General features: G+C 33.5%; 1 protein-coding gene and 2 long non-coding RNA genes across 3 annotated transcripts in view; 1 reads left to right on the top strand and 2 right to left on the bottom strand.

The window, feature by feature from the left end:
* LOC144838616 (uncharacterized) overlaps positions 1-27425 on the bottom strand; it is a 311214-nt gene that overhangs the window by 242025 nt on the left and 41764 nt on the right. The window lies entirely within an intron of this gene.
* LOC144838603 (uncharacterized) lies at positions 12848-16799 on the bottom strand. The gene is made up of 2 exons (XM_078694029.1): positions 16395-16799; positions 12848-15450 (listed from the first exon to the last, which is right to left on the bottom strand). Exons 1-2 carry the CDS (start codon positions 16624-16626, stop codon positions 14270-14272), a joined length of 1413 nt encoding a protein of 470 aa, XP_078550155.1. The 5' UTR covers positions 16627-16799; the 3' UTR covers positions 12848-14269.
* Positions 15985-27055, top strand: LOC144838615 (uncharacterized). Its single transcript, XR_013611668.1, has 4 exons — positions 15985-16080; positions 18479-18618; positions 25396-25584; positions 25839-27055. It is a non-coding gene; the product is annotated as an uncharacterized LOC144838615 (long non-coding RNA).

The following is a 27425-nucleotide window of genomic DNA, read 5'->3' as shown; positions in this document are numbered from 1 at the left end:
GGTGGGAACAACGCTTAACTTCAAAAGTTCCAATCATGAAATAACAACTTTTATGCATGGCCATTCTTCTGCTGTTCATATGATTCGGTCAATGACTTAAAGCTACAAAATATTCACCTAGTTTGACACAATACGACTTGGGAGTGGCACTAATGTCACCACTCAGTTGACTGTTTATTTTTTAATTTTATATGTGAAAAACACAGACTGATTCATGTGGTAACACCAAGCCCAGAAATGTGTGGAAGATTTTGACACAAGGCCAAATAAAAAAAAATTAGTTTCACGTCCGGATTTCATTTTGTTTTTATAAATATACTCTTGTGGATATTTAACCAAGGCTTTTGTGGCACTTTAAAATATATAAAAACAAAAATACCAACACTTCATGATGTATTTGGGTTTTCGTCGCCATATTTGAATATATCTCGGAATCTATATTTCACTTTTAAAAAAACATCAAAAACAATTCATTGAGGCAAATAAAAATCCGTAGCAGCCAAAAAAGCTGGATCGAGGATTTTTTTTACAAAAGGCTTTTAATTAAAAACATCAAAACAAATAATTTCATACAAAAATCTACAAAACAATTGAAGCAGCAAAATTGAAAAAGTTCGCAACGAGCGTCGGAGGTGAAAAGTGAAAATCCAAATGAATCAAAAGATGGGTGACGAACCAATTAAGAATTTAGCAGACTAGTAAGATATTGAAGAAAAAGTTGCACTATTTTGTCATTATTCAATACAAAAAACTATGGAGTAAAACTGTAATTATATTTTACTGATTAGGCCTATAAACTCAATACTACCCGTTTCTTTAATACGTTTTACCTTTTAATTTTACAGTATAAATTAGTTAAAATACTGTAACCTGAATGTCCTTGCGGTCAGAGAAATTATAATGATATTGTGTAAAGATATATATTTTAAGCGTATGATATTTTACCCACTAAATTGTGTTTTTTGAAAGAGAAAATCAGCTTTCCTATGTGGTTTTATCTAAGCTGTTAGTCACTCTCGTGAGTAATTCTTACCCACGCCAAAATCACTCAACTTTAGTACCTGAAGGCCACAATATTGATATTAGTTATTCACCTTTTATACGATATAGATTTAACAGAGCTGGTGACCTCTAATAAGAAGCATGGGTTCGAATCGTAGACTCAATGTTGTGTTCAGAATTTGTTTAGATTATGCTAAGCCGTTTAGAGTGCCGAACACTAATCTGATGACCACAAAGTTGACGCGCGCGCGTGTACAGAACCCACTTATCAGTTTATCGACGCGCGTATCATACATTTTTGTATGTCAATAAATCATTTATAAGCATGTACTTAATACATTACTGGATTAGAGGTCTTAACATTAGTTGGACTTATTTTTATTTCTGGAGGGCGGTATGTAACTCACTCATGTTAAATGGGTACCATGTTTTCTTATATAACATCTTTTTAATTGTATCCTATAATAATTGGAATGGACTGTAAAACACGCACACATAATTACAGTTTTATTCCACAGTTTATTATTGAATAATTTTCGTTATATATAGGTATGAGCCGCCACATATTAAACCAGACCCATTAAAATGACCAACTAATAGGCCCGTGCCACTTTTTTTTATCATAGCTCTGTCGATCTATATCGCATTGCCCGATCCTAAACTATTTTTTACTATTCAATATTTCAAACTTTTGTTAAAAACCACAAAATCAAGTAACCTTGAAATAGATTGTTTGCTATATTTACGTCGCTTCATCAGTTTCCGCGATTTGTTGTGGTTTTTGCCTCCATTGTTATTTATAAATAACAGATAATGAATGAAGGACTACATTTTCAATCAAAAATTTAAATTTGAATATAAAGGAATCAATTTGTAGTAGATAAACTAAACGAATTTTTACAGGGCTTGGGTTAGTACTAAACCTAATTGAGTTAGCACAATTTCTAGTAAAAACCTAGGCCTAAATATATTGAATGAAAATAAAATGTTGCAACCCAGGCTAGACATGTTTTATTGATGCAAATCAGGACTACATTTTCAATCCAAAATTTAAATTTGAATATAAAGGAATCAATCTGTAGTATATAAACTAAACGAATGTTAACAGGGCTTGGGTTAGTAATAAACCTAATTGAGTTCACAATTTCTAGTAAAAACCTAGGCCTAAATCTATTGAATGAATGTTGCAACCCAGGCTAGACACCGACCAAACCCAATAAGTAACACATTATATCGATCTTTAGATAGCCATGCCAGTTTCATGTGTTTTGCCTTTCAGGCACAAAATGTCCTCTGTTCTTACTTCTCATATCTCTTTATTGTCAAAAAATGAAAAATAATAATTTACATTATTCAACTGATGATTTGACAAAAAGATCAAATAAAAAGCTTTCGCTTGTCTATAGTTTTGGCCTTAAAATATACTTAATTATTTAACAGAGGCTATAGGTAGTTATTAAATGATTATAGCATATAAATACATACAGAAAATAACAATAATTAAAACACATAAAATGAAAGATGTCGCTGAAAAGCATAGAACAATATTTGCCTAGTAAATATTTATTAACTTTTAAGTGTATGCCTAAACATTTTTTATTGAGATCATTCTTAAATCATATGGTAAATTATTCCATATAGTTTTGGGCCTTGACAAATAATATTTTTCTGAGCAAGTGAGGAACGAAATTGAGCAAGCATTAAGTTTAATGGGTTGATGCATTTGTTATGAAACATGGCCTTCTGTAAACACTATGTTTATTGAAATTATTATTATTATTTTTTGGATTTTTCTTCATTTGGTAATCAAGGTTAAAAAACAATAAAATATAATACATAGAAAAAACAATTGCACAGAAACACAGGCCTTGATTACAAGGAATGCCAAGAAAAGTTAAAAACTTATTTCCACTTGGGCCCAAAAAACAAGGAACTGATAAAATTGGTATAGAATATAAAAGTTTAAAAATTACAATTTATCTTACAGTTTAAAAAAATTAATCCTAATTTACAGTTTTCAAAAAAGATTTATGATTTTACTATTTGTTTTTTTATGCATATATAAATAATTTTTTTTTAATTTTCCAAATTCTCGCAACTCAAAATTGTTCTTAATGTGTTGGCCCAGTATCCCAGCCCAGTGTTCGTATGGTGTACCAAAGTGTACACTGTACGGGGTACCAACCGTAGCAGAAACTGTTATGTTAGCGGTATAGACTGCATGTTGTTTTGTACCGTAGGTAGTGCTAAATAATACGATTTAATGATGGAGGCCTTGTAAGAAAAGATAAATACAAAAAAATTGATAAAATTGGAATCACAAAGAATATTCGGTCGGTAACGCAAAGTTGAATCTTTAAAAATGTACAATTAAAAACGGGACCATACGGAAGGTGCTCCTCTGTATATTATAATCCTGCTTATTTTGAATATATGTGGGTGATTATTGCAAATACTTAATATCGATTTATTTGTGCGAATATAAAACTGTATATAATTATATTTAGCTAAATGTTCGTTTAAGCGGTTTTATTATTCTTCCTGTTTTATTATCCTTCCTTTAGGCCTAGCCTAAATGGAGCAAAACATTTATAGTTTTGTTAGAATATATAATTATCTTGTAATAATACAGACCTTTATTCTGCTTGCTTTATCGAAGAATGTCGAATTACCTAACCAAATTCAAATCAGTGCCATTACACGATCGTATTGTTAATTGTTAAAGTGTTTTTAAAATTTATTTAGTTGGTTATTAAATATGTATCGGTTTCAGTACCAAAACATTTAAAACCAAATGGTGAGTTTGCTGGCATTCTTAATAAGAAATATTTGACACGAAAGCAAGAAAGGTATGTAATATATGAAAAGACAACAAAATTAAGGTTATCTAAAGTTCTGTTTACACCATGCACCATCAAACTTTATGTGACAAAAAAAGGTGATGTGCCATATATGAACATGATGATGTCATATATATCACTGCCATATCTAAGCATACCACTACCATATTTGGGCATATCACTACCATATTTAGGCACATCAATGCACTTTTTTGCCAAACTAGTTTGATAGTGTAGACAGAGCTTAACAGCAGTTAGAAAGAAAAAAAACATGTTGACGAGTTAGAAAAACAAACCTAAGAAATAAGATAACTAAAAAGAAAGATCTACATATATCTCTACAAAACAACAACAACAACAACGACAACAAAATTATTTTTTTACAATGTGAGAGTATCAATCAATCAATTCATTTTAAAAATAAGCTTTCCACCAATAGGTTCTTATCATGTCATAAATAAGTGGGTGTAGTATAAGTCATGTAGGCCTATGTGTACTTATGTGCAATTACTATTACCTGGTTTCCTAAGATGACTCCATTTACGCATAAACTTTATACATCATGCTCCAGGCATTGATCATTAGAACATTCAATTAATCCTAATCTATCCTATCTTAATCTTATCTTATCCTAATCCTAATTTTATTGTAACTTAATAATCTAATAATTAAAACTGTTAACTTCTGTACAGGTTCATCAATCTATCCGGCGCACAATTTTTCGGTTTCATTCGTAAATTTGGTTTGGTTAAACCATCAAACAAACACTGCAAAATGCATAATTTTGTTCTTATTTTGTTTAAGCCAAGCTTACTTAAATTCAAATACCATGCACTTAAAATAAGGTAAAAATTGTATTGTAGTATATTAGTGAAATATTTGTTTCGTTGATGTATTTTAGAACTGAGACCTAGAAATTTAAATCTAAAAATTCTTTATGTTAGTCGTATTTCTTTTTGAAAATCAACAATGTTGGTGACAAAATGTGATCTAATCAAAGCTCACAATCATATTAACAATACAAGTAAAAACATTTTATTGAAGAATATTTCATGGAGAAATATACACAGATTGTAGCTGACTAAAAGAGCGTGTGTCGTGCGTGGTTTGATCATGTGTGGGTGGGCCACCATTTTACCTTTGTGTCAAAAGATGAAATTGGAGAGAGAAACATTAACTCAGTACGAGGTAGAGCATGCAAAAAATCTAACGAAACAAAGGGTTGAAATAACGGTCACATTTATATGCTGTTGAAAGATTATTACAAAAAGAACTTTAATTAATTGTATATAAATTAATTGTTGTAGGCCTATCGAATGCAGAATGTGTAGGCCTATACACAAATCTACCCAACATTAGAGTGCTTTTTTTTGTTTTATTAAAGGCTTCGTAAAGGCATGTAGGCCTATTAGGCCTATTTCCCTGATTGTTTGCACATTCCATTTAAAACAAATCGTTATAGGATTATATATGTATCGCTATCGTTTGCTTTATCGTTCGCTTTTGTATCGTTCGGTAGTCGTTGACTATGCTTCTTTCTCGTCTCAATAATTCCAATTATTATTAGTTATATCGTCCATGTTCGTCAACTGTCACATTATTAAAATGACTAAAATGGAATAATGAAGACCTATTTTCATTTCAACTTTATCCAACAATGAGTTGACGGGAATGTAATATTCACATTACAGTATCACATAGGTAGTAAATCATATCAATTAAAAACAAAATATGTATATTACATCCAATACAATAATATAATAATCATTTCTAAAATAAAATTGTATTTCTCTTAGTGAGTATACCTATCTAACACTAACAATTCCTAATTTTGGTTATATTCGCATTACAGTATCATATAGGTAGTAAACCATATAAATTAAATATAAAATATTTATGGACATGTATGCATATTACATCCAATACAACAATATAATAATCCTTTCTAAAATAAAATTGTATTTCTCTTAGTGAGTGTACCTATCTAACACTAACAATTCCTAATTGTGGTTATAGAAAATAAAAATAATTATAAATTATTACATTTACGCAAACTACGTCAGTTGTTTTAAATATAGTGTATGTTTACCGTCACAAGGGTTGATATTAATTAGATACTTCATTTTTATTTAAAGTTTATTCTATTTATACAAGACGGCTGGAATTCAGAAGGTATTCACGAATCAAGGTAATATATTAGACATATTGGATAATTGTACGAGATTTTGTTGAACGGCGACGGGGGCAGAAGGATTCAGCTACTACCTACGTAATTCACAATGTTAATGACCATAGATAAGCATGTTTATCAGTAAGCACTTGTTTTTAAAATTTGATCAGTCTTCATTATTTATTACAAACACAAAAATTAAAATTTAAATTATGAAATAAATAACTAATAACACGTTTGCATTTAGTTCTTGCACTCTAGTACGGTAAAACCACAAACAGGTGATTGATTGGAAAAATGTAATAAAACAAGCTATATATATACGCTTGTGTCAAAGGTCATACTCGCACACTAACTGATAGAAACGAAAATTCAAATAGTTAACATTTAAATGACAATGTGATATTTATAACTTAATCTTTATACTTAAGTAAAAGCTTTATATTAGATGTCTTAAAATGTCATAGTTTTCCGCCAGTATCACCAATCTCATCAATTAACCGCGCCCGCGTTCAAACACTGAAACGGCTTTAGTACGCGGACGTAGTCTTTTCGTGGTTTCACTCATGATATAGAGTGAATTAGTTGAATAACCACAACTTAACAATCACTTAATACAATATGATTTTGTCTCCTGGGATGCAGTCACATTAATCATTGTTGTTATAAGATAATCGTTGAAGACAACCAAGTCAATATCATAATTGACAGAATTCTTGATTTTGTGCACGCAAGGTACACGCAATGTACACGCAAGGTACACACACGGTACACGCATGGTACACACACGGTACACGCAAGGTACACACACGGTACACGCAAGGTACACGCAAGGTAAACACACGGTACATGCAAGGTACACGCAAGGTACACTCAAGGTACACACACGGTACACGCAAGGTACACACAAGGTACACTCAAGGTACACACAAGGCACGCGCAATCGCATTATTTTTATTTGGTAATTGGTGCTTTATAAACTTAAACAAAAAAAAAACAGTACATAAATATAATTGTTAGTGTAAATTAATTTACAATATTATTGTAAATAAGTATTTTCCAGTCCAAATTAAGAATGCAAACATTATTAAGGTATCAAGATTACTATGACGAATAAGCTTATTCTTTCCCTGGCATTGCACCCAGAAAAACAAAATCAACAAGAAGTGCAAACAAAATAATTTACCTAATCAAAAAATAACATTATGATTTACATGAGACAACTTTTGAGATTTAGCCAAGAACAGATTTGAATATCAAATTACAATTTGCTTTTATTTTGGTGTATGATATAAGACAGAATTTAGAAAATTCACGGCAGGGACCGCTGTCTGCAAATTTAATACATTAGAAACCAAGGGAACACATTCTGGACCCATTAAAATGTCCCCTAATAATGGGGCGTCCTCCGACGGAGTTTGTAGTGTAGTAGTAGTTTTGCCGTCGATGCATGCCATTGATAAATGCCCCCTGAATACATGAATGTACCAAAAGATGGGTTTCGTCGTTGTCGTTGTTTATTTATACTGGGTGACCTCTTTAGTCAAAGACTGGTCTCCCATAGTGCCCAGTTACGATCAGTGGTACTGATCAGTGTACTAGTACACCGGGTAACGCCATACTCGTCTCGAAAGATGTACTAGTAGGTTCTTAAAGTGCACGTGAGATAGACATGATCTGAGTACACCGGACCTCGGTTTATCCGAGAAGACTCGTTCTTCCACAAGAACCGAGTGAGCCTCGGTGTTATGGGATCTATTGTAGTATTTTAGTCCTTAACAGTAAAATATCAAATAGCAAAACATTTATAAAAATGTTAACATCAATTAAAACATTGAAATTTGAAGCATGAAGTGATGTTCTTGTCAGTATTAATTAAAATTGGTCGTACGCATGCACCGACTGTATTGTATTGGTTTTGAAATATCTTATAATAAAACGATTGTGAAAGAGGTTTATCCTATGAGTATTCTATTTAAAGTATGTCCATTACGTGACTTGCCAAATTAAGTGGAATCTTTTTATTATTATTTAGCTCATACCTTCTCCAATCCGGTTTTAGAAACACAATGGTAACCATTGGCCTACTATCCTGTTTTTACTATCGCCATGTTTTATGAAACATAATTATTGAACATTAATTCACTTAATAATAATAGTAATCTTAATGTGATACCGGTATTTATTTCAGGAAGAATGTATGCATTCCTCAACATACATTTTGGGTCTTTTTATGATTGTCAACATTTTCCAATTTTCTGTATACAGTCCACATATGACACCATTTCCAGTATCAGGCAAATTCTGTAATACAGCATCACATATGCGCTGCATCTATGTGTTAGGCTATACTAATATATTACGGTTTGACACAGGTGGCACATGTGACATTGTATCACAGAATGTTCCTATGATACTGTAAGATTTACTCAATTTTTTCTCGAATGAGTTTCAATCAGGTTTTCGAGAACCGATGAGATTTCACGTATACAAACTAAAGCAACTTCTATACGATAATATATATTAATAATAATAACATTATGAAGTTTACTTAACAATGTTATAATTAATATAAAATGATGTGGTTATTGATCAGTCTGGTTGCCTTTCGTAAAACTCACTAAACGTAAGACGGTTAAACTAATATACAAAAAAATGTAAATGAAACGTTTAGTTTAATAATAACATTATGAAGTTTACTTAACAATGTTATAATCAATATAAAATGATGTGGTTATTGATCAGTCTGGTTGCCTTTCGTAAAACTCACTAAACGTAAGACGGTTAAACTAATATACAAAAAAAAAATGTAAATGAAACGTTTAGTTAAAACCATAATTTAAAGTTAATAGGGATTAACCTATAAGGCTTACGTTTGATTGTATCTACGCCAATTTAACATTTAAAGAGATTAATGAATACAGATCACAATCGTAATATAACTTTAAAAGGCAGATAATGTTAAAGGCATTGTTTCGCCTTAAAAATGTAATAGGCCTAATGTTGATGATAAGATCTCAACGACGACAGTTGATGATGGCGATTATTGGTACAATGATTCTTATAGATAACGATTAATATCGATGATACGTTGATGATAACATCACTTTTTATACGGTACGTGACATATTAAAGCTTGTCTTCCGCTATAGGACACAAGGACGTAAGCGCAACGCAGGTAATTTGACCAATCACAAACGATGGATTAGGACTGTCACTGTAATTGGTCAATTCTCTTGCGTTGCGTCTACAACCTATTTGCGTTATGTCCACTACGTATTTGCGCTACGTCAACTACGTATTTGCGTTACCAAGAAAGCATTAATGCTGAATTATTATGTATAGTCCTGGCCTGAGATTTCGTCTGGAATAATTGCACAATTATGTTTTTAAATCCGCCATAATCTTTTTCTTTCTTTTTTTTGGTTAAAAGATAAATTGTCCCCTAAAATATTTTTTTTTCAAATTGTTTATTGAATATGCCATTTTAATGTCACGTAATAGTTATTCACGTGGACCAAAAATTGGATCTAAAAATAAATTGTCTGTCAGACAATGATTGTTGGTTAAAATTAACCATTTCGTTTGTCTTTTTATACGTGAAATAATTTTTGTTTTGTTTTTTTGTGAAGTGAATAACTTTATTAAAACTGCAAAATGGTCTATTTAGTCTGATTTTATAAATCTTCATTTTCATGTTTTTGGGGGATAATACATCTTTAAGCTTTAACATGCTCAATTTAAAGATGTATTGTCTCCCAAAATCATGAAAATAAATATTGTAAAAAATCAAATTTTGAATAGGCCATTTTGTATTTTGAATGATGTTATTCACTTCCATAGGGAAAGAAACCAACAAAAAAGAATGATTTTACTTATAAAAAATAAAATAAACAGTTATATATATATACCAAAAAATCATTCTCTGACAATTTGACTATTTTTTGCTTTAAATTAAATTCTTTCACATATTTTTTTTTTCATTAAAATGGCATACTCAACAAAAACAATTTTCGGGGGACAATATTTCTTTAAGTGTAATATGCCAACCGCGTATTTGTATATCAATTGGCCTAATAAGAAAACTTATTTCATTCACAATTTACTATTTATTTTATTCTAAACAATTAAATAAAGATAAGAATTTTTATCAATGATTACCCAACTCTGACTTTTATATCAAGATAACAATACAATAGAATCTCTATCAAGCGGACACCCGAAGTGTCCCCAAAAAATGGGCGAGTGTCTCCTTAAAATGGGCGAGTGTCTCCAAAAAATGGGCGAGTGACGTCCCCTTAAAATGTGGGTGTTTCATAAAAGGGGTCGTATTAAATGGTCCTTCATTTTGTTGACAAGAAAATATCCCCTTAATAGGGATGTCAACTAAAATAGGGTTGTCCAAAAAGAAGTAGTTCTTTTGATTATAATTATTACTGGAATCATTATAGATATCCATTTCACATAGGAATCAGGACACATGGTGTACTTTGTCGAAAATACTTATCGCGAAGGTGTCCCTAAAATAATGAAGCACACTTATTTAAATTTATTTAACCTATAAAGTACAATTTGAAACGTTATCTTTATCTTTAGTAGGCCTACTACAGTACATCGGGTTTTGCACTTGAAAATATTGTAGAAATATAATGCCAAGACTTACCTTAGTAAAATATTCCAGATGGTAACGAAGGCAAGACGTTACTGATAATGAAAAGGTGTGTAATATTAAAAGGACAAACTGTGTAGGTTTATCTGCTTTTCTAAGTAATCTGTGTGGAGGTAAATGAATGGAAATTATAATGCGTGGGGCTGCTGCATTTGAAGGCCTAATTTTTGTCCACTACTTCCAACGTTTGTTTTTAGTCCATTGGGACAGCACCATTGGCCGTAACCACCGGGCCTGTGTGGGTGTCGCGCTTCCACACATGCAAGAATACTAGGCCTATATAATATTTATGTATACAATTTACTGTAGCAGATGAAATAAGTATACTCATGGTTTTAATAACAGAGCTGACGTGGGTGTTCACAGTGTATTTGTTATGTTTGAACCGAACATAATGATCTAAATACGTTGTAAATGAATTGTTTGTAATTATCACTAATAATTGTTTCGATCAGACTTATGTTAATGTTTATGCGTTTGTATTTTAATCGTGAACGCAAAATTCAAAATTGCGTTTAATTTCCCCATGACACGAACCCAACATCAAATTCCTCATTGACGGTAAACGCAAAATTCGCGTTTCGTGTTGCGTTTACGTCAGACATTAAACGTAATGTATAAGTTTTTTGGAATGATACCTTGTTTTGTTTTAACTTCAAACTTTCTTTCTAAGGCCTACTATATTTATAGATACTGCACAGATGTTGATTTATACATAGGCTTATTGCCGCGACTTTGGTTCTTGGCAAGTTATACATAAAACGTGATATCCTGTTTAGCACTTTTATTTATTTAAAAAAATTACAATATTGCATTCTTTATCAAATTAGAAACTAGATTTTGTAAAGTATAACCACAATGAAATTGAATAACACTTTCTATCAATTGTTTTATAATGATATAGGCCTACGACCAGTTTCATAATTTCCAATCAGAAAATAAGTTAATTAGGCCTAATCCAATATCTTTCTGAAATAAGACTTGAATAGAAAATATTTCAAAATGTATTCTTCGTTCTGCGAGAATTAAGAAATAATCATTTTAAGTAATACTGCATCTATTTTGTGTACAGTAGGCCTATAATATTCAAATGCTCTGTCGGCGTAGCCTATTTCCAACCCTTATCCCGAAAGAACCGTAATGAAATGTTGTGTTATTGAGTATCATATTTATTCGAATAAAAAATCATAATTTTATTGCGGCACCAAGAGTGCCGTCACTTATAACAATATAATAATAATATAATTTCATTCCCAAAATAGCCTTTAAACTAAAGTATAGGCCTAATACCGCGTGTATTTACAAGACTTAAGTGGGTTGATTAATGAAGGTATTTCATTGAGATGCCTACATCTGATTTTAAAACTTGGTTTAATTAGCATAACATATACAGTGTAGAATACATCCTATTGGACCGATAAAATAAGTTACACACGGTTTCACAGACACTTTTTAACACCGTTGTGTCATATTTGTAACATTGTCCCACGCAAAATACGTAGGCAAAGGGCCAGTAAACGAATTAACAAACAAATATCAACGCGAATTATATTAAATTTATTTATTTTGGACTGAATTTTCAACTATAACGTATAAATAATATTGTATAATGATAATTATCACTTACATAGCATGGTTGACTTGTTTAAATACGGTAACACGTGACGATTTCTTTCTGTTTTTGACGAACAACGGCCGTGCCTGGTTAATTGTGTCTTATAATAATTGATGTATACAGCAGAGCATTATATAAAAAGGTGTTTACGGTCATAACTTATATAACATGTTATGTTTTTGTTCCTGGATTCTCCATGGCTATTTCCATCATGACTGCAAGCACAGTGAATTTAGGCCTACATTTAAAGTGGTAGGCCCACAACAAATTATTTCACGGTTTATTCAATTCCAACCCTCAATGGATTTGTTGTAAAGAAGATATATTCAAGCCTATATAAAATCTAAAGGCCTGTTGATGTGTAATGTGCGGCTGATAGAACAGTTACAGTAGGACAGTAGGCCTAAATAAGTTATTCGTAATGTGTATAGTCCGCTAAGCTGCTAGAGGTATATACTCTTTTCTCTGTTTGTATACTGGTCTTTCATCTCATCACCACACCATTTTCAAACACAACGAAATATTAAATAATACAATTGAAACATCATAAATTATATTTTAAAATATTTTTTATTCTCAAGCCGAATGCACCGACATGATTTATAGATAAAAGCAGCAATTTTCTAGCCTCCTTGATACATGGCTTCCTTATGCAAAAGGTAGCGACAAGGAGATGGTTTAGGCCTACACAAGTGCGACACTAAACGACTAGATAGAGATAGTTACGGGCTAGCCCATTCGGGCTTTTCCCTACCACCACTCTGATTACAATAAACTTAAACAGTCCATTAAACTGTTTTTTAAGAATAAAAGTGTATAAATAACTTAGGTAAATCCACACGAGGATCTTGGCCAATACATTCCAATGATTTCAGTTTTAAACCATTGCATCTTCACATATTATGATCTTGTTATATTGTTTTATATAATAGTTTATCTATTTACCCATCATAACTTCTTTAAATTTCTATATTATATCAAATTCACGAATCATTATAATAATTTATTTGAAATACAGAAATGGTATTTTGTATTTTTAACATCCAAATTAAATATGGGTCCTTAACAAAGTCATAGCATATGAAAAACAATGAAATGTATAAATTACTAAAATTATATCAATAAATTATAGTTATTTGTTTTATTACAGTTTATTTCAGTTAGAAAAAGTTCATATAATTATATTCAACATATCAAATGATGAATGTTCTGTTTGTATATATATAATATATATCTTATTATTGTAAAAACATTTCTTGTATTAAAAATATTTAGAATTATGGCCAAAAACATCAAAACAAGTAGAAGCAGTTGAATACTGTTATGTTAAGTAGGACCTGCCCACACAGACGTATGGATAGGATTTTAGCTTTAGAAAACAAACCCCCGTATATCGCCATGATTCGGTCGATGCTCTTGGGGCTAAGAAAGGGTTAGAAAATGAACAGAAATCAGTTATTAAAGGATGCAGCGTGTGATAGGAGAAGAAGAAAGTTAGCAAAGATACCTCTAATATAATAATTTTCTACCAAAAATAAGCTTCAGTTGCAATTATTGCAGCTTTTAAAAAATGTATTAGTATGCTTATTTGACAAGGCGATTGCCATTGTCTAAGTCCTTTCTACCGAGTCACCGGCATGGCGCTCATGTAGCTTCCTACGTATAGTAGGATGCCTAGATAATTCTAGGTATATAGTCAAAAATACAAGCCTAATTGAAAGGCTTTATAGTCCGCTGGTATATATCAATATACCGAATATTGTTTAGACCATTCAATTAAGAAGGCTAAGCATAGTCCAACACAAGTGGAATTCCATTACAAATGTATTCACTTGGAAACAAATAGCAAAAAGACATAATTTCATTTCGATAATAATTGACACGATAACACTGTAAAGCAGTATATTTCCAAAAATTACACACAATAATAACAGCTGTTTCGATTTCTTGTAGGCTATATAATATCCCAGTATTTAAGATGATGTTGTTACAGCGGATGAGATATGTTGTTGGTAACTGCATGAAGATGTTGAGGCTGCTGACTTCATCATTTCACTTTCCTTCTTCACTTTCTGGCGAAGGTGAATTTTGCTGTGTCTTTTTCGTTCGTCACTACGGGCGAATTTTCTTCCGCAAGTTTCGCATGAAAATGGCTTTTCCCCAGTATGTGTGCGAATGTGGGTTGTCAAGTGATCGCTTCTACTGAAGTTGCGCATGCAGATTCGACACTGGAATGGTTTTTGACCGGTGTGAATTCGAATATGTCTCGTCAATTCGTCGCTTCGTGAAAATCGACGGTCACAGCCTTCCATAGGGCATGGATATGGGCGTTCATGTGGTGGTGTCTTACATGGTCTGTTAGGATACTTGCGGGGCTTCGGCATGGTCATTTTTCCAGGTGCCGGGCAATTTTTATAGACATTGCGTGTGGCGGCGATGAGGTCTGAAGATGGTACAGAGCTCGAATGCATAGGGTGTTGTTGTAGGGTCATTTCGTTGATTGTTCTTGGTGATACGTTGCTATGATGGTGGGTACTCGATTGATGTACGTCAATTTGTTGTTTACACAGTTGGTTGGATTGTTGTGGCATGGACTGATTTAAAAACTGAATGTTCTCTACTGTGGGTTGTTGGGTCCAGCTGTATTTCATATCACTGTGTACAGTAGTTGGGTAGATATTCTCACAACTTGTGGCGACCTGCGCTACACTCGTTGGGAACGTGATGTGCTCAAAGCTATCAAAATTTGCTGTGTTTTCTGACACTTGTTGGTAAGGTGATGTAAATGGTATGTCTTGCAGGCCTTGCGGTGATTGGACGCCGTATGATGATGAATGCGATGGACTGACGTTTACTGTATGAGTATCTGGCATACTGACATGAATGCTAGCTCCGTCTTGTTCATTGATCAAGCTATTCGAACTTGTAATGATGCTGCCGATCGCTGTTGGTGTAAGCGTATTTGTTCCTGGGATCCAGTTTGACAGTGTATCTTCTGATGATGATGTAATGGGTGCTGTCGCTATTATTCCTGTGTATTGAATAGGTGATGTTGCATCCGATATGGACGGTGGTTGACTATTCATGTTATGATCAGGTACATAACATTCGGCTATCGACACTTGTGGTTTGAAATCAAAATCGGTGTCGAGCGCTGTAAGATATAATAAAAACAAACAATAAATATAAAATTCAATAATAAAAAGCACAACATATTACCACGTGATCAAAGTATTATAAATGTACATACTCTTAGCAGACGGGGAACCCTGTTGTCTCATGTATTCCATTTTGTTCTCTATATAGTTAACATGTGGGCGAATCAATGTAACGCATCCGATAAAGTCTGAACACTATAATGACAATTGAACTTGGACAGCGCTGTTAAGAATACAGTAGTATTAAGCTTGCGTGGGCAGTGAAGCATCCCCGCCTATCGGCATCTGAATTATTATTATGTACAATTGGAACAGAATTTTAGAAGTAACAATTAATCAAGTCAACTGAATGGATTGATTGTAAGTCACTTTGAATTGAATTATTTAAACCGTGGTTTTTTGGGGTCCCCATTCACGTCGAAACGACGTGGCAAAATTAGTAACGAATTTGTGAAATTATAAATATCGCCCTCTATTGGTAGCAATTTTATGAAACGCATTCAGGTCAATACGGATGTACAGACGTTGAGTAGAAACTAACTCGCTTAGCTAGTGGTTGAAAAGCGAATCGGTGCTTAAAACCTATTAAATTCATGGATTATATCGAGTTGGAATTGATATTTCAGGTATGTTATAGAGATAAATAGTATGCAAGCAATACATTTAAAGTAAGCAAGGAAATAATTTCCCATTATTACTTGAATAATCTTGCTACTGAAAGACTCATACAGCTACTACTAGTCTAGCTCAGCTAGGCTTAATCGCTACTGCCCGTAACTTAGTATCGACTGGCTTAGCTTACGCACAAGTCCCATCAGCTAGAATCCGGTGCTTGATCGTTGGGTATACCAATATAGGTCATCATACAGTATTATATTATGTTCCTAGTTTATCCCAAAATAAATCTATAAAAAAAATATTAATGTAAAAATGTACTTACAAGTCAATGAATGCAAGTCGACCGAGTCTTGTGGAAATAAGTCCGACGCTTGAGCCATAGAGGTAGCTAGTGTATTAATGTCCTCGGCTGTTATTGTTAAAAACTTTGGAACCGGTAGATATTCTCCTTGGTTCTGTTGCACCGACAGGTAATAGTCAACTGATGATAACTGTCCGAAAGCTTCACTATCTTTCCTCATTGCTTCTATTGTGGTTGTATCTCTCCAAGTCATACGTGGGTAGTTTAGAAGAAGGTGGGCAGGCTTTCGTCCTCCAAAATAAATTATTTCGTAGAAAATAAACACATAAGTCTAGATTTGTAAGTAGTTTTTCTGTTTGCTACGATTGTTTCCGATCTTACTAACCCGAGCTCTACCGAATACCGACTGTTCTTTTTCGGCTCTCGTCGATATTTTTATTAAAAGTATTTTACGTTTCGTTCTTTCATTGAGAAAGAGCATGTCCTTATTTGGCAAATCGTGACGTCAATGCAAATTTATTGACGTCAATGGCTTTAGACGAATCACAAAGGAAATACTACGACGAGACCATTTTGACTATAGGTGAATAGAAATTGTTGTTGCTACAGCACACTTATTTAAATATTTAAAACGTAATATTTAAATGAAAAGTATTTATGAATGTTTGTTTATTTTATAGTTTTTTAGCCTTTGAAATGTTAAAAAATGTCTCAAAATGAAATATTAATAGTTTTTAGTGTGCCGTACACGTTTAGACTAGCTATACTTCAGGTAATGTAATCTTCCAAATTAGTAGTAGTAGCAGGCATGTCCGGAATTTTGTCCAATCAGAAGGCTGAATGATAATAACTTCCGACAAACATCACATACATTAAACTACGTCATTGTCTGGCACGCCTAGTGTGTAAACAAGGCTGTCGGTAATCCGAGAGTACGAACGTGCTTACGTTTACGGAAATAACCATATTTGGGCATGAGATTTGCCCGAAGTCCACTCGGCTGTACTCGGTTGTAAAATCCAACATCCTCAAGTTAGCATAAACCAATTGAAGGGCAATTAAATTAGCATAAATGGGAGGTGTAAAGCTACCGGTTGTAATTTACATTTAAGAATAAATTAGTTAAATACTTCCGACGGGTTTGTGTTTAAAATTACCCTACAAACTTCTTTCAAGACCTTTACAATTTACTATAAAATAGGATGTTTGTTTTGAAATCGTACCAGGACTTTATCAATTGTAATAGATAGATAAAAACTTTATTGCAATTTATAAAACAAAAATTAAAATACAAATTGATGAAAATATATACAACATTACGAATTATATAAGTTATAAACAAGGGAAACAATTACAAAATCTAAGTATCAATTTTATTATAGATCCTAATGTAAGCCTATGCATATGATATCAGTATAACTTAAGTATGAAAATGAAATTGTTCGATTAAAGTAATATATTGTTATTATATTTTAATACAAGATATAGAAAATTGATAAGAGCACACTTTATAAGCGCAAAAAATATGATGAAAAAAGGATGGATTAGCTGGTAAAACGTTGCGCGTACGCCCTTAAAATGTAACAATAATAAAAAAAATAGGCCTACATTGAAGGTGTTCTGGTTCCTTCCTTAGTACTGTACCGATTTTTATTTAAATTCTTATTTGAAACGTACGATAGTCAGTCAGGTGCGTTATACCAATGTCTTATAATGTACCGTAACCAGTCCTTTAGAGGAGGCATTTTTCTGACACCGCATTGGTACACTGAGGTAATGGACGCGATTGAAAGCAGGCAGGGAAATCCCCTTTTTGGTAACTTGCCGGCGGACTAATTTAAATAGTTGCTCTCCTATCCTTAGAGGTAGTTAAGGATCGTACAGGCGCTCCTTAAAATGGTGGAATGCTTTACTTATACCATGGAGAAATTTACCAAATATACTGTACGCTTTAAGTATATATAGATCCTAACTCAAAGATGTGTATAATTAACCTGAGTGGGTACAGGTTCAGTCAAAATTCATAATTGTAGCGTATAATCTCTATGGCGTATTTATGAATAAACAAAAGGGCGTATGTAAACATTAAACTTTTTTATTTTTAGCTCCCGTGCGACCTTTTTATTTGGAAATCAAAATAGGAGATAAACCACTATCAACAAAATGTTTGCTTTGGTGCTAAGTACACACGACAAACAGCATTCCAGGCCTTTCAGTTGTTGAGCAACACAAAAGATACCCACAGGCAAGAGAACTTTTTTTTAACTTAAAGTATTATATACATGTACTAACTACATTATTAGTATTACCATGTTCTTTTTGTGTAGTATTTATTTGCCTTTGAGCAATCCGACATAATACGATACTATAATATAGTGATTATCAGACGACCACGGATCCCACAGACATGGTCTACCTATAAAGTGCACTTGTTTTGTACGACGGTCGCGGTATTATAACTTTTATACAGGAGGAGGTACGCCAAGTATTGTACGTCGGTCGCGGTAATATAACTTATATATAGGAGGTAGGCACGCCAAGTATAAAGCACTTGTTTTGTACGACAGTCGCGGTATATAACTAACAGGAGGAGGGAGTAGACTTGACCCAAGTCTGTATAGTTATTTCGATGTTTGTCGGAACCTGAAATCGGGCCTGAAATAAGATAAAGTAAAGTGCGCTTGTTTTGTACGGTACGTCGGTCGCGCGGTAATATAACTTGTATACAGGAGGTACGCCAAGTATATAAAGTTCACCATCCAGGAGGGGCTAGGGTATTATGAATGTTGGACGGTCATGGCACAGTAGTAGAACGTACAATAGAAGGAGATACGCCAAAAGGTTCACCCCGGTTAGGAAGTTCCTAGTATACCCGTTTCGAAACAAAATGGCCCTTTCCCTAAATATGAGAGTTCTCCATCAGCGACATAGGCCTATAGCGGAAATAATAACCAATATACAAAGCTGCTATGAATAAACAGGTAGTAACATTTTACAAAAATAACAATCGTTACATAAACTGTATCGAATACATTGTGTATTTGTATTATTATCATTCATTGTACGTTGTACGGTAAGTAGTATGACTAACATTATTATACCCCTAAATCTACTATAGAGCAATTCCCCATGGTAGAATATATCCATAATAATATATTGTATTCGTGTCCGTGGCGCCCCGTACCCTCTCCCGTGGCCCAACTGCTAAAAGAGCCTGGGGATAAAAAATATATATTTTATTAGGGGGACACATTTCCAGGTTTGTTTACATCACCAGCGATGATTTGTTGCTTATTGTACTGGTAATGTCCTGTAAAACTCATATAATTGACGCCATGAACATTGTGTGTAAAGGAATCATCTAGTCATAAACTTAGGTTAGGCCTATACCCCGTTCTAAGTGTGCAAGTAACCCTGTATTATTCAGTGATGGCGCCAAATCATTTCTCGATACATGTCATTGATGCCTTTTTTAAATCGACTTGTACATTATTTAACGAGATTGGCCCTTCAAGTACTAGATACGTAATAATGTTGTAAATTTACATGATTGAAATTAAATGTATTCACCAATGTCGTCATCGAGAGAATGTATTTGTTCGTCCGCGTATTCGAAGAAATACTATAAAGATTGAGAGTTGAATCTATTTTTAGCATTAACTCAATTAATATTCATTGATAGCTTTCGTCATATAGCCTTTCGCGCCCATCATACTTTGATTAATAACGATATCAATATAGTGCAGTTAGTGTTCTATAGAATAACGTTAAGCCGCTACAGGCTTGCGCTCATCTACACCAGGTAACTGATGACGAAAATGACGGCAATATACATTAATTCCGACCAGTAGTTGTAGATGCTAATAATAGCAACGATGGCTCTGTAATCAGCTGCGTTGTATTTAACATAATAAGATAGTCGTTGATATTCTAATTTTAAAACAGCATATCCAAGCTGAGAGCAGTGAATTGATTAGCAAACGCAGTGTTCACGTCATCATTTTATGTAGCCTGTGTAAGGAGCATCGTCAGACGTACTCGCTTGATGTCATTCCAGCTAAATAGCTGAAAGCAAACCAAGCTATGTATACGAATAGAAAACGATTTAATCATTTGCATTGAAAACATTATTTGTAATATTTCGCCGTTGTTGCAATCCGAATGCTGTTTATAGTGGCTTGTGTTTTTTTATACTGTGGAGTCATTCGTAGGAAATTACCAGAGCTTCCTCAAGTAGAGCTTTGGCTTGTTAGACGCACGATGCATTTCCTTTACGCGTATAAACCCTCCAATCATGTATGACCTGTATTATATCGAAATAAGTCTTGTATCGATATAACTCTTGTAGGCCTATACTAAAACTATACAGTATTTAGTTGAAAATAAAATTGCAAAAATGTGGTTACATTTTACATTTATTGTTATGTTTATTCAGTAATATTTATTATATATTGTTGCTCCATTACAAGCCTAATACTAATCAGAAGTTTCAAACCGTGCATTAGGATGTCCTGAAAAGAGATGATTGAAACATTCGTTTCAAAGATTTGACGAACATAAAAACGCCAACAAATTAAAAACATTAAATATATTTCTTATTATAACCAGCTAAAATACGTCGATACTACATCATAGCATGTCTCGTGCTCGGGTACCCCATCCATACTCCTACTGTTTTTATAATTTATACTTTAAAAAACAATCCTCGTTAAAATTAAAAAAGTTTTATTCAATTCAATTCAATAATTTGATTCCGTCAAGCACTCTGGCTCGAAAATGTCTTGCTTGAAAATGGCCTTGCTTGTCACACGTATATAAAACATTACAAATATGATAAAATGGGTAAAATACAAACAGTACGACACCAAGGAGTAAAATACAAAAGCAACAAATACAAATATTACATATTACAGGTTAAAACGTGGCAGTAGTAAAAAATATCATAAAAATGTAGAAAACAGTTATTCAATTATTTTAGTAATAATGTTCATTATCATAGGAGGCCTACTAGTACTTATACTAGTGTTGTAATTTATTTATTTTTGTTTTTCTAAACATGCCCGTCTATACGATATTTCTCGATACGCGAGTATGCCTATTCTTCGTAAATTATGAAAACAAAATCACTTTGTATAGGCCTAATATTAAGTTCACAGCGTTGAATCTGAGCACAGGAATAGGTCTGTATATAGCACCCATTTGTGTTCTCAATAACATTTAACAGTCAACACAATATTGCCTTTATGGATTTTCAACTGAATGTTCCCGTATTTATTTATAATACATTGTATGAGGAGGAGAATGGACTGTTAGTTTGTGGTAGTTATGGAAAACAGGGTTTTTAAAATAGTACATTGTTTATTATTATGTTTATTTGCCGACAAACTATAACGTGAACAGTCTTACCTTTTGACCCACCCGATCTCCATGGTTGTATGTATAATAATAATACAGTAATTTTACCAATGGATTTTGCGTTCGAGATTTGACTGACCTGTGAAACAGGATGTTCCGGTTCTACCATATTCAGTGAGATACTTCAGTATTTTGTGGTTTCAGTTTTGTGTACGTCAATGTTTATTATCATCCGTTTACATCATTTGATGATGATGATGGTGGTGGTTTTCCAATAATAATAATAATATAATACTTGGCCACATGTGCCTAAAGACATAAACTACTACAACATTTGCGTATAGATGCAGTATATCTTTTTAGCTTATTTCCATTCATTTAGATTTAGGCCTACACTGATGAAAAAGTGGTAGTTCCATACCGTGTGCATACATTTGTCTCTTAAAATATTTAAGTAATACTTGAGGCCTATTAGCATACTTATACCACCAATTTTCGTATTCACAATCATAATATTATTTTTAGTTTATTTTTATAGAAAATATATTTTCATTCCATTAGATTATTGAATCGAACCAGATATTTGCTGATAAACTTAGAAAGCTATTCCCAACCATTCGTGTTATTTTACTACATTATAAAAATACAAATTATTGGTCCATTACACAAAATGTTACATTACGATATTGTGCTCAATAATATCGTGTGTTATTCTGGCGGTAATGGCTTGTAATCTATTGCTAACGTTATTCCCACTGTGATACGTAATAAATCTAACCAGTATTGCTAAAAATAGAACAATGCATTGACGGTGATGACGTAGATCTGCTTATGAATAATTAATATTGATCATGACACGAGAGTATTGCGATTGAACGTATAAATTGATGTCATATTCTCGCGTCGTGTTTCTATTTGAATGCCCTTGTTCTGTTTCTGCAGTTGATATAAATCCATTTTTAACTACCATCGTAAGATGAAAAAGAAGAAGAAAAGAATATATAATGTTATAATATAGTGTAATTCTTAATTAAAAGTCACTATTTGTGAGTGTACAACTATTTCCGCGTTAATGTATATATTTTTTCTGTACGACGCTTTCTTAATTTTGTTCTTTTCTTGTGTGATTTTTGTGTTTATTATATTTGCTGTGGGATGTTATGAGAATTATTATGATATTCCGAAATAAAAAGGTGAACGAACGAATAGTTGATAGCCTACGGTCACGTCAATCTATAGCGCATGATCTTTTCTTTGGTCTGGTTACTATCATGATATGGAGTTTCTTGCACTGATACATAATCAATATTGATGCTGCAGCTATAGCCTATACAAATGGTCCTTAAGTACAACGCCTGGTCCATGCTGGAGGAACAATATTATTGTTTTCCTTCATTCCTCCTGATACATCTTCATGTTCACATATCTTTTTCTTTGTTAAATCGCCCTTCCATCCTGTCCATTTTTATGACGTCTACCTTTTACCACCAAAATATCCTGTTGACCGTAAGGCACCTGGTTGCTCCAGGTCCTCGTTGACTGTAAGGTACCTGTTGCTCCAGTTCCTGTTGACCGTAAGACATACCTCCAGGTCTTGGTTGACCGTAAGGTATACCTCCAGATCCTGGTTGACCGTAAGGGTATACCTCCAGGTCCTGGTTGACCGTAAGGTATACCCCCAGGTCCTAATTGACCATAAGGTATACCCCCAGGTCCTGATTGACCATAAGGTACCTGGTTCATAATATTTTCTTTCGGTTTGATCTCGGTTTCCTGTTGGAGCTCTGTCAAGTGGCGTTAATTTATCTCATGACGTCATCAATGTATAAAATACTGAACATGATCAAAATCATAAATTACAGTATTATTACTAAATACGATTTAATGTGTTTATTTGTTTAATTACAATGTTAGAAACAATCGGACATTTCTATTGTCCTGTTGGAAAATGGCTTTATTGTATCAATTCCGTTTGTGTGTGATGAGGAGAGTTTTGACCCAGTGACCTTGTTCAAATTAAAATGTAGGTCTACTAGTGGTTTTCCTCTCAGTAGTCAAGGTTACTATAACTCTGCCAAAGCCTCGAATTCCCGGAAACACTTGTCACATGCTTTCCAGCTCGTTTCGTCACAACGTGACCCGGTAATGTGACGAAACGAGGTAACCTGAAGAATCTAGAATCATCTTGTTTTGTTTACATTCAAACTGTGCACCTCTGCCCCTCTGACTTCAGCTACGTTTACACTTTATCACTCAATGCTGTAAGTACAGTGGATATGAATTCTATACAGTTTATTATTACTTAGGCCTTGGCAAATAGGTATGTTATGATGATGTCAATTGATAATTCAAGCAAAGGAGTTATTTGGTTTGAGCACACCGAAATCACGATTACTGACAAAATGACGAACTCTCAGCTCATGAACATTTTAATCTGAATAATACGCACAAACATATAAATTAAAAAAATATACAATGTTTTTAAGAAAAGTAGTACTGATATATATAAGTCTGTTGTCACATGATCACAATTATACAATAGACACCCTTGGCACAATCTTAAACAATTTAATCAACGCAACATCAAGTAAAACAGTAGTTAGGTGAAACAGCAGTATAACAACGATATTATAATATAAATACGATAATTCGAATTGTTAATAATTTACAATTGGAGACCGAGAAAACAACATCACCGTTAGTGCGTTATTAAAATATGTGACGTCATTCCCGATTAATTAATTCTCAAAGAGCGAGCGTCACACAGCGCGTTGACAATAGCTACTTCTACGTTTGACATCGATTCAAGGATCAATTATCGAGTAAGCCATATCATAGATCTAACTATACGTTGGTCTGGTAAATAAAAGCAAGTCATTGCACGTATCCGAGAATACATTGCTTATTTACTCAACATGACATGAATGATCAATTCTAGTTGTTTCACAGATGGTTCTGTTCACATAGTAATTACGTCATAGTATAGTCTGTTTTTAATTCATAACAAAATGCGATCATTGCTACTGTATTTCAAGATAATACTTACTTACTAATAATGTAGTGGGGCTGGAGCTTGGTGGTTAACGTGCTTGCCTTCCAACCCCAAGGTCCGGGGTTCAATCCTGACCTACTGCCAGGGTTTTAGCTCACGACTCTTTCAACTCCATTCCCTAACCCTCAAATGACACTTAGGGAGTATAAAAATAGTTTATCCATCCCGGTAATTAGCGAGTTTATACTCGCTGTTGGATGCGTATGAAATAAATGCACGTGCGGGATATTTCGATGATATTGTTATGATACTTGGCCTACCCGTTAGTATGCATATTAAAGCAATACAAATATGTTAATTTGACAATAAAATCGTTTTGTGAAAACCTAGCACCATATATACACAGCCGCGTTTGATTCAATCATTTTTAAATAGTTTGTACTAACTGTATGGTTGATACTGGTGGGATGATGAGCTCATCACCTATCGTGGTCCTGATCAAGTATGTAGGCCTACTTTTTATCAAATAAATATTACCGTAAGAAACGACGTTCACACATAGAGTAGAGGGAATTTATAGCCTATACATCGGTAACTTTTGACCAAATAATGTTTGTACACCGTACATATTATACAAAACAACGACTCTAATGCAGGCAATTTTTGTTCTTTCAGGTGAACGACAAGAAGTTTGTGTATTGCTAACATAGGCCTACCCAGGGAAGAGTGAAATTACACCTGGCTTACCTAAACATGGAGTTTGAAGATGACACGTGAAACAGTGCAATGAAATACCTAACCGTTTTGCCAGCCTACTCCAGCAAACGCTAACATAACTTTTGGTCAATGACGAGTAGGCAACAGGTAGGCTATAACTGTATAATTCAGTAAAATAACATAACAATGCTTATAAAACAGGCTCGTGTGCAAGACCCAGTTCTGGTTCCGTTGATGTTACAGCAGTAATAGGAGGGTGGGTGTGGGTGTGGGTTGGGCGATGTGTATCAGATTGACCTGCACGCAAACCCAGTGCGTCGTTTAGCTGCAATAGGGAGTATCACACTTACAACTAAGAAGGTTTTGGTGATTGTGACATTATATATTTTTCTTTCTTCCAGCATCAGGAATGGAATTCACGTTATTTTGGTATAGCATGCAGAGATATACTGTACATGTAGACGTACCTAATCGAAGAAGAAGGCGTGTGAATGGTTCTATACTTTTCAACGATGTTTTTTAAGAAGTCAAGAAAGAATAAATCATCATAAAGGTTATCGTGGAATTGAGTTGAGAGATGGTGTCAAATATCGTATTATAAGACATGTTCGGCGTTCCATATTCGATCCACTGACGCGTACTAACTTTTGGCGTTCTTACAAATCAAGTATATACTTATAATTCAAGTCAGGTGATGTATCCCGTCCCATGGGTTTCTTTTAATACGCTCCCCGCGCAGTACCTTACTACCAGGGGCCGCGGATAACGTCAGTCTTCATGTGTTTTTTATTCAGACTTGCTTGCACAATTACAGCTGATTATAGACTAGTACGAGTTGGTACGGTTGCCTACACTTTAAAGCATTAAGTAGACTGATGTAAGAGAGAACTCCGAACAATGATTAGGGAATAGCATTTTGTATAGTAAATAACGCTTGATATATAAAAGAATTTTTTGAAACATCCTGCTAAATTAATAAAACATAAGTAGAATAATACTATTTTGTGGTGTTGTAAACCACAACCACTGTGTTTTATATTTATTGTTTTATACATAATAGGAAACGAGGTCGGAGAAACCCCTATCAAATAGGGAATTTGCCACTATCTACAATCAAGTTCTTGAATCTATTCCGTTTTACGTACGTCACAAGAACTAATGTAATAAAGTAACCTTGATCGGACGACACCGTTTTACAAAATTTAATAATACACTTAACACTCACAATGAAGTTTGATTTACGATATGTGTACTTCCAAGCTGTTTATTATTCGTTTTACAGTTAGGGCTACTAGTTGGTTATCAAACCACAATTGAATATCGAAAGTTAAATCACATTTCTGTTCTACCAAATAATAATAAGTCAATCATAGTCTTTAATTTAACTTGTTTTTTATATTATTGGTTTTGTTATATTTACGTGTTTAATGCTATACTTTGTAATGTTTATATTTTTTATTTTAGATTGTAAAGGATCCCAATGGAAATAAGCTGATAAGCTTTTTGGGCTATCCTGGAAAATCTTTTATAAATGTATTATTTGTAATGTCCGTAATTTATGTTATCACTTTGTATGTATTTTTTATGATGATTTTCCAAATAAATTCAAATCAAATCAAAGTGATGACGACACAACTTTGTGAACGACCAGGGCAGTTGGTATATTCTCACGTTTGTGTGGTTTTGTTAGTGGCCTAGAACAAGTTAGTGTTTGGATTAACAGAGTTATTGGATTATCAACGTCAATAGACACATACAAAGTTGATGGTTGAACTTTTTATCGAGGGCCTAACGATATATTTCCGTAACGAGAGAGTCGTTAACAAACACTTTATGAACTCTAGTCCTTACATTGAATCTATGATGATTTCTTGGCACGGTTAAATGAAAAGGTTTCCCCTAAACATTTCATGTACTGATTGTTTACATAAATGAATGCTTAAAACATTTTATTAGCCTAGCGGAGGACCCCGTCGTTGCCTTTCTTT

Source organism: Antedon bifida, chromosome 3 (genome assembly GCF_963402885.1).
Source record: "Antedon bifida chromosome 3, ecAntBifi1.1, whole genome shotgun sequence".
Taxonomy (NCBI): domain Eukaryota; kingdom Metazoa; phylum Echinodermata; class Crinoidea; order Comatulida; family Antedonidae; genus Antedon; species Antedon bifida.
This window is presented reverse-complemented; position numbering and strand designations above follow the sequence as displayed.